General features: G+C 45.4%; 1 protein-coding gene across 8 annotated transcripts in view; it reads right to left on the reverse strand.

Annotated features, from left to right (window-relative positions):
- LOC134205905 (F-actin-monooxygenase Mical) overlaps window positions 1-13,480 on the reverse strand; it is a 273,749-nt gene that overhangs the window by 129,444 nt on the left and 130,825 nt on the right. For all 8 annotated transcript variants that reach the window (XR_009978230.1, XR_009978229.1, XR_009978231.1 and 5 more), the window contains exons 3-4: window positions 4,839-5,181; window positions 3,320-4,766 (exon numbers count right to left, since the gene is read on the reverse strand). Coding sequence is in view for 5 of the 8 variants with exons in the window: in XM_062681611.1 (XP_062537595.1) it covers window positions 3,320-4,766; window positions 4,839-5,180 (1,789 nt within the window). In the remaining 3 variants the exon portion in view is untranslated. The remainder of the gene's footprint in view (window positions 1-3,319; window positions 4,767-4,838; window positions 5,182-13,480) is intronic.

Raw genomic sequence — 13,480 nt, forward strand, 5'->3', positions numbered from 1 at the left:
AATTTCCTTGGGAAATTCCTTCGAATTTCCTTGGGAAATTCCTTCGAATTTCCTTGGGAAATTCCTTCGAATTCCTTGGGAAATTCCTTCGAATTTCCTTGAAATTCCTTCGAATTTCCTTGGGAAATTCCTTCGAATTCCTTGGGAAATTCCTTCGAATTCCTTGGGAAATTCCTTCGAATTCCTTGGGAAATTCCTTCGAATTTCCTTGAAATTCCTTCGAATTCCTTGGGAAATTCCTTCGAATTTCCTTGGGAAATTCCTTCGAATTTCCTTGGGAAATTCCTTCGAATTTCCTTGGGAAATTCCTTCGAATTTCCTTGGGAAATTCCTTCGAATTTCCTTGGGAAATTCCTTCGAATTTCATGGGAAATTCCTTCGAATTTCCTTGGGAAATTCCTTCGAATTTCCTTGGGAAATTCCTTCGAATTTCCTTGGGAAATTCCTTCGAATTTCCTTGGGAAATTCCTTCGAATTTCCTTGGGAAATTCCTTCGAATTTCCTTGGGAAATTCCTTCGAATTTCCTCGGAATTCCTTCGAATTTCCTTGGGAAATTCCTTCGAATTTCCTTGGGAAATTCCTTCGAATTTCCTTGGGAAATTCCTTCGAATTTCCTTGGGAAATTCCTTCGAATTTCCTTGGGAATTTCCTCCAAATTTCCTTGGGAAATTCTTCCGAATTTCTTTGGGAAATTCCTTTGAATTTCCTCGGGAAATTCCTTTGAATTTCCTTGGGAAATTCCTTTGAATTTCCTTGGGAAATTCCTCGAATTGGGAAATTCCTTTGAATTTCCTTGGGAATTTCCTCCAAATTTCCTTGGGAAATTCTTCCAAATTTCTTTGGGAAATTCCTTTGAATTTCCTTGGGAAATTCCTTCGAATTGGGAAATTCCTTCGAATTTCCTTGGGAAATTTCTTCAAACTTCCTTGGGAAAATTCTTTGAATTTCCTTGGGAAATTACTCCGAATTTCCTTGGGAAATTACTCAGAATTTCCTTGGGAAATTCCTTCGAATTTCCTTGCGAATTTCCTTCGAATTTCCTTGCGAAAATCCATCGAATTTCCTTAGGAAATTCCTCCAAATTTCCTTGGAAATTTTTTCCGAATTTCCTTGGGAAATTCCTTTGAATTTTCTTAGGAAATTTCTTCGAATTTCCTTGGGAAATTCCTTCGAATTTCCTTGGAAAATTCCTTCGAATTTCCTTGGGAAATTTCTTCAAATTTCTTTGGGAAAGTTCTTCCGAATTTCCTTGGGAAATTCTTCCGAATTTCCTTTTGAAATTCATCCGAATATCCTTGGGAAATTGCTCCAAATTTCCTTGGGAAATTGCTCCGAATTTCCTTGGGAAATTCCTCCGAATTTCCTTGGGAAAATCCTCCGAATTTCCTTAGGAAGTTGCTCCGAATTTCTTTGGGAAAATCCTCCGAATTTCCTTGGGAAATTCCTCCGAATTTCCTTGAGAAATTCCTCCGAATTTCCTTGGGCAATTCCTCCGAATTTCCTTGGGAAATTCCTCTGAATTTCCTTGGGAAATTCTTCTGAATGTCCTTGGTAAATTTCTTCGAATTTCCTTGGGAAATCCCTCCGAATTTCCTTGGGAAACTCCTCCGAATTTCCTTGGGAAATTCCTCCGATTTTCCTTGGGAAATTCCTCTGAATTTCCTTGGAAAATTCCTCTGAATTTCCTTGGGAAATTCCTCCGAATTTCCTTGAGAAATTCCTTCGAATTTCCTTGGGGAATTCCTCCGAATTTCCTTGGGAAATTCCTCCGAATTTTCTTGGGAAATTCTTTCGAATTTTCTTGGGAAATTCTTCCGAATTTCCTTGAGAAATTATTCCGAATTTCCTTGGGAAATTTTTCCGAATTTCCTTGGGAATTTTTTCCGATTTTCCTTGGGAAATTTTTCCGAATTTGCTTGGGAAATTCTTCCAAATTTGCTTGGGAAATTCTTCCGAATTTGCTTGGGAAATTCTTCCGAATTTGCTTGGGAAATTCTTCCGAATTTGCTTGGGAAAATCTTCCGAATTTTCTCGGGAAATTCCTCCGAATTTCCTTGGGAAATTATTTTGAATTTCCTTTGGAAATTCTTGCGAATTTCTTTGGGAAATTCTTCCGAATTTATTTGGGAAATTCTTCCGAATTTCCTGGGGAAATTCTTCCGAATTTTCTTGGGAAATTGTTCCGAATTTCCTTGGGAAAATCCGCCGAATTTCCTTGGGAAATTCCTCCGAATTTCCTTGGGAAATTCGTCCTAATTTCCTCGGGAAATTCGTCCTAATTTCCTCGGGAAATTCGTCCTAATTTCCTCGGGAAATTCGTCCTAATTTCCTCGGGAAATTCGTCCTAATTTCCTCGGGAAATTCGTCCTAATTTCCTCGGGAAATTCGTCCTAATTTCCTCGGGAAATTCCTCCGAATTTCCTCAGGAAATTCCTTCGAATTTCCTCGGGAAATTCCTCCGAATTTCCTCGGGAAATTCCTCCGAATTTCCTTGGGAAATTCCTCTGAATTTCCTCAAGAAATTCCTCCGAATTTCCTCGGAACATTCCTCCGAATTCCTCGAAATTCCTCCGAATTCCTCGGAAATTCCTCCGAATTCCTCAGAAATTCCTCCGAATTCCTCGAAATTCCTCCAAATTCCTCGAAATTCCTCCAAATTTCCTCGAAATTCCTCCGAATTTCCTCGAAATTCCTCCGAATTCCTCGGGAAATTCCTCCGAATTTCCTCGGGAAATTCCTCCGAATTTCCTCGGGAAATTCCTCCGAATTTCCTCGGGAAATTCCTCCGAATTTCCTCGGGAAATTCCTCCGAATTTCCTCGGGAAATTCCTCCGAATTTCCTCGGGAAATTCTTTTGAATTTCCTTGGGAAATTGTTTTGAATTTCCTTGGGAAATTCTTCCGAATTTCCTTGAGAAATTCCGCCTAATTTCGTTGGGAAATTCCGCCGAATTTCCTTAGAAAATGCCTCCGAATTTCCTTGGAAAGTTCCTCCGAATTTGCTTGGGATATTCCTCCGAATTCCTTGGGAAATTCCCCCGAATTTCCTTTGGAAATTCCTGCGAATTTTCTTGGGAAATTTCTGAGAAATTCCTTGGGATATTTCTCTGAATTTCCTTGGAAAAATCTCCCAATTCCATGGGAATTTTCTGCGATTTTTCGAATTCAGCTTGTCGATATCAGAATGAAAATGTCTCTTTTACAAATCCGAGTTTTCAATACTTATATCTGAAACCAGCTTTGAAACAACGCCGCACTAAATTCCACAACGCCACTCCCACAATACACACTACCCGATGCACCCGATTGGCGAACTCACCCAAATGATCTTCGAAAATCGATATCGCCACTTCGTTGTACTCGAACGCCGCACATCCTTCCAGCTCGTCCAAGTTCACCAAATCCGGCCGGTATCGATTGATCAGGGTGCACAGCACCCGTCCATTGGTGAAACACTGCGACGCTTCACTCAGCTCCTGCACAAAGTCGTTACCCTTGAGCTGTGATTTAACCCACCGCAACAGCACCGTACCCAGCGGTACCGTGTCGTTCGTTCGCCGTTTGCGTCTCGTAATGGTAACTTCCGGTCCGGCCGTAAGCGCATTCGTGTCCAGGAACAGCTGCTCCAGTAGTGCCGGATCATCGGTGTCCAGCAGATGTTTCACCTGGATCATGTTCACCGAGGACTTGTTCAGGTTCGGATACCGCGTCGATGGATCCAGCGTATATGCACCAATGTCCCGATGCAGATTTTCCGGAGTGGTTTGTGCGAGTAACCGATAGATGGATTCTCGCTGCGCAATCACTCCCAGGGCACTGTTCTTCGAGTTGGAGAACAATTTGATTGCATAGGCCGCGTCCATACTGGACAGGAACCCTCGTGCACAACCGGATCCGGTGGGCCAGAATGGTTCCAACAGACTGTCACCGACGAGGCAGGAAAGTAACCGGTAGTTTTTGCGGACTGTGATTTTGCAGGAATTGTCGGCGGCGAACATCGATGTGAAGTCGAACATAGCTACGTCCGGTTTGCCGTAGTGGTTGACGGCAAACTCCAGGTTCGGCATTTGGTATTTGGTCGAGAAGTTCGCCGCTTCTCGCGCATAGTCTAACAATTTGGACGTGTCTACATTTGCTGATGAGAGTAATTCGGCAGGATCGCCGTAGTCCTGAATTATGACACCCTTATCCAGGAGACTGTGCTTCTTGGCGGTCATCACAAAGTAGTGTGTTTCATCTTTGTAGTAAACGATGTTCTCCAGATCGATACCGGTCGTTTGGTATAGCTCCTTGAAGAAAGACTGGTTGAAGATGAACGCTACGCCGCTGATTTCCTCCACCTTGGCTTCCGCTTCGGTTTTCTTGTTGATGAAGTTGGCAGTGATGGCGATTGCAAGCTTACCGCGGAATTCCTTTCGCTTGAAACCTTCCAAGGTGTTTCGTTTACCATCGGCTCCGATCAGTACATCGAATTCGTAGTGCGATACGGCGTGGTCTTCCGGAGAGACGGCCGCTCGCCAGCCACAGCCATCTTTGGGTTCAATTTCTCGCACGAAGGACAAGCCTTCGTGCACCTCGACACCCAAGAGGAGGGCCACCTTTAGCAGAATACACTGCAGCTGCCGGATAGAGATGTGATCAATCGAACCGGCACAGAACTTACCGTAGAACTTTTTCGCTCCGAGCGCTTTGAGATCGGTGATCAGAAATGGCCACAGATGTAGTACGTTATTCCTAGAAATCCTATCACGTTTTTCTACCACAACCTAATGGAATCGGTGACAATTGACGCGGTTAGGGGGAATCAAAGTGGAAACATCAGAACCAAGTGTACTTACCACTTTAGCACCGAGCAGTTGTGCTTCGATTGCCGTACGCAGACCGCAGGGTCCTGCGCCGATGACTAGTACACGGGTGCCGCTAGCGGCGGTGCCCTTGTTGTAGACCCGGTGGGCGGCCCGGGCGTCAAACTTTTTCCACAGGGCTTGCGCCTTCCAGTTCCGTATTTTCGCTTTGAACTTCGGATAGAACTCATTTAACGGGCCGGGCCGCAGGTTCAAGATATCACACATGTTTCTGTACAAACCGAGGATCTGGCGCATGGTGGTCGCGGCGCAGAAATGATCGAACATTTCTGCGGCCAGCGAGGCCGCCTCATGTTCACTGATTGCGGGATTCATTCTGGAAAGGAGAAGAAAATAGTAGACAATGTAGAACAATTTATAGAAACTAGATATAAAAATAAAGTACTCAAGAGCATGAACTATTCGCAGTTCACATTATACTGGCTATTGAAAAAATCTATGACAGAAGGTCGGTAGGATGCAACAGACAATCGAACCAACTGAACGTTTTAGATTAATTATAGGGACAATTGTACGGTAGAAAAATGATCTAGCGAACGCTGTGATTATCCACAAAAAATATCAATTTTAAAGGAAAATTCTCAAAACTTTCCACAATTTCATAGGGACATTCTTCGTAACTTCCGAGAATGTATGCATGTGGTGATGTGGGCCCACGTATATGAAGGGTACGAGAAAGGCAAAACCTTTATCAACAACCATAGATAAATACAATTTACAAGTTACTATCAGTTTAAACTAGGTCTCTGATGCTTATCAGTTGATGCTGAATCATAACCGAATTGTTCATTATCTAATTATTTGCAGCTATTCCAAGCCTTCTTTACCACAAATTGTTGTTTATGAGCAGATTTTCGAATAAAAGCGGGTTTTTACGCAGGTTTTTCTCTACTGTTTAGAACGCACGTGTCCCCAGCGTAATAAACCCCGTATAAAAACCGACTTCAGTGTACTGATTTAAAACCCCATTAAAACCATTCGTATTATGAGGATTACTAGGAATCACTTCCCATGAATTTATCTTTGCACAACACTGCAACTTTCTCAAACGTCACTAATAATTGGTACTTAATCCAACTTGTCTCGAACTTATCCACTCCATGAAGCTATCAGCTCCGTCCCACGCTGGCACACACTCCCTTCTGCTTCTCTAGTCGTAAATATTCTCGAGAACACTTGTCCTAAAGACACGACATCCGACTAATAGCCGTCAACGCGCAAACAATTTACACCTACTCACGCGAGCTCGCCAGCTGCAACTGAACTGCGAAACTGCGCACGCCACAGCGCCAAGAATCGAAACCCATTCACTTTCAATAGAAGACATGTGGCAAACCATCGCGCACCGCACCACTGCGCTCCAGAGAAGAAAGAAGCAGCGCCAAATAAACAAACACCAACCAATCGCAATCTACCTACCGGGTGTCGGTGTACCCTTTGAGGCATTGCATCGCGAGTTTGTTGACGAAATTCTTGTTTCCATCAAGGTCTTCAATCGGTACCGCACCACCCTCGCCGGCAATAAAATAGTCACCACCCCACACCACCCGCCGATTGTCGCACAACAATTGTAATAGGAAGAGATCAGCGACATCGCAACCCAACCGGAATCACCCGTCGTCGACGACGGTCATCGTATTGACCTTAGATGGTCACAAAGCCATTTTGCACCATCAGCACAACATTACCAATTGCGCCAGAAGCAAAAGGCCTTTTCCCTCTCACGCTTCCATGGAACCCGTCATTCAAAAGCTACTTATCTGCTTCTCGCACACAGCACGTCAGCCAACCGCGCGAAATTGCCGCACTCGAAATCTAAATCTTATCTCAGAAGCCCACCGTTGTTGTTGTTGTTGCTGTTGTCCATTACCGCCAAGCCGCCGCCCGCCCGCCTTGCGGGGGGCTCTGTCGCGTGCTTGCGCTCTTTGGTGCCGTTAGCCGGTTCCCACTGTGCGGCGCACCGCACTCTGTTGTTGTTGTGGCTTGCTGCAGTCAGTGGCTCAATGAAACTTCCTTTTGCCCATATTTAGAAAAAGCCCTCGCGGCGCTCTGCCGCCTGGCTGCCAGCCAGTGCCGTCAATGTCAATATCCAATCGTTGTGGTCGAAGTCGTCGTCTTTATGACAGAGTTTTATGGCAATGGTATGATATCAGGATTGGATGGAGTCGGGAAAGCAGTAAGGAAATAAATACAAAGCCAGATATGTACCTGTAGATTCCGTGAAGATTTCGTAAAAGGTGGAAATATGTAAAGAAATGCGAATTTGCAAAACCATTAGCATGTATCCTTTTTTTGAGTCTTGTGATTTTCTACGTTGGCAAACTTATTACGTTTTGCCTAACATAAGCAGTAGGATTGTCATGAAATGTTGTTTTCAGATGAAGTTTAAATGACCGGTAATTACATCATTGCGTCATTGTTTACATTATAATCTGTCGCTCTGTGATTCATAAGTGCCATCTGGTTAAGTTTATTTGGAAATGCGAAACTTTTTCCTTGAAACACACAGATTTTGCACGAATGGTGCACTATTCCTCACATTCACTGAGTCAGCTGGCGAAAATAGAAGATATGAGCATCGGAGCAGTTTGCAAAGCGATTCGGAAGTATGCTGAGGAGTTTTCATTCCTGGACATGAAACAATCTGAACGTGAATCGGTCCCTAGGAGCCATATGCTCGATTGAAACATCGTTCAATCTTTTCCCGTAAAAATGGTTCTTCTGTTTAAGATTTGGAAAAATCTGATGGCATCGACACAAAAAGTTGACCGAATAAGACCAAAATGAACTACGGACTTTGAGGAAACAGAAGAAGAAAAAAAGAGCTTGATCTTGATTGACTGCTCGTAGTTTTTTTTTTTTAATCTTTCGTTTATTTGATAGGCTCATTTGCCATTGGGCGTTACGGAGCCGAAATTTTTGATTTTTTTTAACGATTGTTTTTACATTGGTAATATTACAGTTATCAAGACTTAATTGCTCGTAGTTGCTACTCCATTATGACCAGATCAGCTGTTCTTGCACAGGGAACCAACAGATGTTTGCTTGGGACTAGCACACATCTTCGATGTACAAGTACTGGTGATCTCATTTGTTAGGTCATACTGGCGCCTGCCACGTCAGAATGCAAGTCAATGTAGGGAAGGGGGAGGAAATGATGATGCAATCACTCGCCCACTGCAAGCCGAATATACCTCTGCACTGGTCACGAGTTCATGCGGAATTTGTTGGAATTTCTGGGTTAGGTTGGAGAGGCAGAGGTCCGTCTTGGTTAACGAGCTGCCAATGTGATAGATAGGAGAAGGTAACTGATGGAGTTTCTAATTGGATGTAGGAAACGAGCTCTATAGTTCATTTCCAATTCTAGCAGATTACTGTTAGAATACTCAAGTTGAAGGTATAGGAATATAGTAATGGAACGGTATGGAAGTTCATTTCCAGTTCTAGCGATTGCTAGAACATGAGAAATAAAGAGAAAGATACAAAGTAGGAGAATGGAACGGACCTGGGATTGAACCCACGACCTCCTGCGTATGAGGCAGAAGCAGTAGTCATATGACTACCAAGCCCGCTGGAAACAGAAGAAAAAAAAGAAGTGAAAAACATGCCTCATATACAGGACATGGGCCCATAATTTATACAGTAAACTTTTGTGTGGAAGATCGTTATGCAAGGTGATGATGGTGATGAACCATGAGTGAAATACGATTATAAGATGCTTCCACGGGACCAGTTCAACATGATCCGTGCTGGTAAAGTATTAACGATGTTCTGTAAAAAAAATCTGTAAAAAAGCAATGAATTTGAAAGCAATTTGAAAGTGTGGAATGCTCTCAAATCCATTTGCAACAACCGATACAATAATAGTTGATGTGTACGTTTGACAACTCTTGTATCGGCGTCAACTGTCAATTATAACCCAGTACTATTTTGGCCAGATTTGACATCACTGTATTACGCGATTAACGTGGTAGTTTGGTACAAATCAAAAGAAGTCGAATCCGTACTCGAGAAGATGAATTCACAAAAGTATTCCTAGCATATTTCTATCGAAACTGTTTGTGTTTTGACAAAGGCACGTTCGTGAAATCACGTTTAGGCAGCGGACTCCATCACAATTTGTGAAAAAAGATTGAGAATGTAGCCTAAATTGTTGACAAACGATCCGCGCTGAAGCTTAAGGATATCAATGATATCATCCGATGAAAATTCCACTTCTTGGCGTACGATTAAATGGATCTCGGATGGATCTTTTTCCCAAAAACCAAAGTCGTAATGCAATTTTTAAATCGTGCTTATACTTTATAGGACACCTTATATCTCTCTAGGAGATGGAACAGCTGTGCCGTTCTCAAGATACACGCAAGTTCTATCAGAAGCTTAACGCATCCCGCAAAGGCTTCGTGCCGCGAGCCGAAATGTGCCGGGATAAGGATGGGAGCATCTTGACGGACGAACCTTTGGTGATCGAAAGGTGGAAGCAGCACTACGAGGAACATCTGAATGGCGCTGAGAGTACAGGCAGTGAAAGTCAAGGCAGCGGAGGAGATGACTACGTCAGTTCAGCGGACGATGGAAGCCAACCAGCCCCCACCTTGAGGGAAGTTAAGGATGCCATTCAACAGCTAAAGACCAATAAAGCAGCTGGTAAGGATGGTATCGGAGCTGAGCTCATCAAGATGGGCCCGGAAAAGCTGGCCACTTGCCTGCACAAACTGATAGTCAAAATCTGGGAAACCGAACAGCTACCGGAGGAGTGGAAGGAAGGGGTTATATGCCCCATCTACAAGAAAGGCGACAAACTGGAGTGTGAGAACTTTCGAGCGATCACCATCCTTAATGCCGCCTACAAAGTGATATCCCAGATCATCTTCCGTCGTCTGTCACCATTAGTGAACGAGTTCGTGGGAAGTTATCAAGCCTGCTTCGTTGACGGCCGCTCGACAACGGACCAGATCTTTACTGTACGGCAAATCCTTCAAAAATGCCGTGAATACCAGGTCCCAACGCACCATCTGTTCGTTGATTTCAAGGCGGCATACGACAGTATAGACCGCGTAGAGCTATGGAAAATTATGGACGAGAACAGCTTCCCTGGGAAGCTTACCAGACTGATCAAAGCAACGGTGGATGGTGTGCAAAACTGTGTGAAGATTTCGGGCGAACACTCCAGTTCGTTCGAATCGCGCCGGGGACTAAGACAAGGTGATGGACTTTCGTGCCTGTTGTTCAACATTGCGCTAGAAGGTGTCATGCGGAGAGCCGGGTGTAACAGCCGGGGTACGATTTTCAACAGATCCAGTCAATTTATTTGCTTCGCGGATGACATGGACATTGTCGGCCGAACATTTGCAAAGGTGGCAGAACTGTACACCCGCCTGAAACGTGAAGCAACAAAAGTTGGACTGGTGGTGAATGCGTCAAAGACAAAGTACATGCTTGTGGGCGGAAACGAGCGCGACAGGGCCCGCCTGGGAAGCAGTGTTACGATAGACGGGGATACCTTCGAGGTGGTCAAGGAATTCGTCTACCTCGGATCCTTGCTAACGGCTGACAACAACGTTAGTCGTGAAATACGAAGGCGCATCATCTGTGGAAGTCGGGCCTACTACGGGCTCCAGAAGAAACTGCGGTCGAAAAAGATTCGCCACCGCACCAAATGTGGCATGTACAAGACGTTAATAAGACCGGTTGTCCTCTACGGACATGAAACATGGACAATGCTCGAGGAGGACTTGCAAGCACTCGGGGTATTCGAGAGACGGGTGCTTAGGACCATCTTTGGCGGTGTGCAAGAAGACGGTGTGTGGCGGCGAAGAATGAACCATGAGCTCGCCCAACTCTACGGCGAACCCAGTATCCAGAAGGTAGCTAAAGCCGGAAGGGTACGATGGGCAGGACATGTTGCAAGAATGCCGAACGGCAACCCTGCAAAGATGGTGTTCGCTTCCGATCCGGCAGGTACGAGACGGCGTGGAGCGCAGCGAGCGAGATGGGCAGACCAGGTGCAGAACGACTTGGCGAGCGTGGGGCGTATCCGAGGATGGAGAGATGCGGCCTCGAACCGTACATTGTGGCGTCAATTTGTTGATTCAGTGTTATCTGTTTAGATGTTAACTAAATAAATGAAATTGAAATATATATCTCTATCTTAGCAGGGGTCAATAAACGACGGTTTTATACCTTCTTATGGATCCTGTACACCTCCGGTGGTGCAAAGGGCCGACTTGAAAGATCTCCATCCTGAGCGTTGCCCGGCTATCGCTTTAACCTGTTGCCAGGTTAGATTTCGGTCGACTTCTTTTATTTCTTTATTGAGGCTTCGCCACCATGAGCCTCTGGGTCTGCCTCTGCTGCGATGTCCCGCTGGGTTCCAGTCTAATGCTTGTTTACAGATTTCGTTTCCGCCCCTACGTAGAGTGTGGCCGACCCAGCCCACTTCCGATCCCGAATTTCTGTTGCTATCGGCCTCTGGTGACAACGACGATGGAGTTCGTTGTTTGAGATCCAGTTGTGAGGCCACCAGGCCCGAATTATATACCGCAGGCATCTGTTAAGAACACCTGCAGCCGTTGAGGGTTCTCCACTGATACACACCATGTTTCGCTAGCGTATAACAGCACAGATTTCACGTTAGAGTTGAAAATTCGTATTTTGGTGCGTTCACTTATCTGCCTGTTTTTCCATATATTTCTTAAACTCGCAAAGGCAGCCCTTGCTTTCTTGATCCGTGCGCCTATGTCGATCTTGGTACAGCCGTCTGACGCCATTTTGCTACCAAGATATTGGAAGCTTTCAACATTCTCCACTGGTTGTCCGGCTACTGTGAAACTGGAAGGAGTCACCGTGTTTACATCCAACGATTTGGTTTTGTTGACGTTGATGACTAAACCTGCCGAAGAGGAGCCCTCGGCAAGGTAGTTTAGCTTACTCTGCATATCAGAGCGCCGTTGCGCGAGGAGTGCAACGTCATCAGCCAATTCGAAGTCGTTTAGTTGCTCCATGGTTATAGGCTGCCATAACAGCCCGCGGTTTGGTTCACGGTCAATCGCATCTACCAGAATCTCGTCGATTACGATGAGGAACAGTAACGGTGATAGAATACATTCTTGCCTCACACCAGCTACGACCCGGATAGGGTCGGACAGGACCCCATTGTGCAGCACTCTACACGAAAAGGCTTCGTACTGTGCTTCGATGAGGCCGATGATTTTCTCAGGAACCCCCTTGCGTCTCAGGGCGCCCCACATATTCTCGTGATTGAGACGGTCGAAAGCTTTTTCGTAGTCAATGAATACCAAGTAAAGGGACTCTTGGAATTCGTTGACCTGCTCCAAAATGATGCGGAGCGTGACAATATGGTCCACACAGGATCTTCCGGCACGGAATCCGGCTTGCTGCCGCCGGAGAGTCGCATCGATCTTCTCCTGAATCCGGGCTAGGATAATTTTGCACAGAACTTTGAGAACGGTACACAGCAACATAATGCCTCGCCAGTTATCGCATACAGTCAGGTCATCCTTTTTGGGCACCTTCACTAAGATACCTTGCATCCAGTCGACCGGGAAAGTTGCGGTGTCCCAGATATTACGAAATAAACGATGCAGTAGTTGAGCGGATGTCATGGGGTCAGCTTTGAGCATCTCGGCTAATATGCGGTCGACCCCTGGGGCTTTATTCGATTTCATGCTTTGGATGGCTGTTTGAATCTCTAGCAGTGATGGAGCTTCGGTATTGACGCGTGTTATACGTCGGAGCCTAGGCAGATCATGCCGAGGTGGTAATGGCCTGGCTGGCACTTGAAAAAGTTGTTCGAAGTGCTCGAACCAGCGTTTCAGCTGGTCAGTTGGGTCGGTCAATAACTGATCATTCGCGTCTTTCACAGGCATCGTTGCATTCATCTTCGCCCCGCTTAAGCGTCGTGAAATATCGTAGAGGAGGCTAAGACTATCGTTGACGGGCTAAGACTTTGGCTCCTCTGGTTTTCGATCGCCGATGAAGAGGTGATGATCAGACGCGATATCGGCACTACGTTTATTCCGTACATCAAGAAGGCTCCGTTTCCATTTTCGGCTGATGCAGATGTGGTCGATTTGATTTTCTGCAAAGCCGTCACGGGAGACCCACGTGACCTTGTGCACTGGTCGATGAGGGAAGAGCGATCCCCCGAACACCATGTCGTTATTACCACAAAATTCTGCAAACAGCTCTCCCTTTTCATGGTTCGAGTTGTCGGATCCGATCTTCGCATTGAAGTCGCCCAAACAGATCTTGATATTACCCTTGGGTCTATCAACGACGGCATTGAGTTGACTGTAGAAGTTCTCTTTGTCTTGCAGATCGGCAGCATCGGTTGGCGCATAACATTGGATTATAGTAAGGTTTCAGACCCGTGTTCCAAATCTGGCAACGATTATCCTTTCACTTATAGGTTCCCACTTCATAAGCGCAGAATGTGCCCGAGTGCTTAGTAGGAAGCCAACTACGCGGTGCCGGGGAGCGTGTTCACCTCGTAAACCAGAGCAGAACTTGTCCCGATGGCGTTCTGTGTTCTCCAAAGTTTGGTCAACGGACTTCACTGGCAAGTTCGGACTCATTGGCAAGTTGTGCCAATT

This window comes from Armigeres subalbatus, chromosome 1 (assembly GCF_024139115.2).
Source record: "Armigeres subalbatus isolate Guangzhou_Male chromosome 1, GZ_Asu_2, whole genome shotgun sequence".
Classification (NCBI taxonomy): Eukaryota; Metazoa; Arthropoda; class Insecta; order Diptera; family Culicidae; genus Armigeres; species Armigeres subalbatus.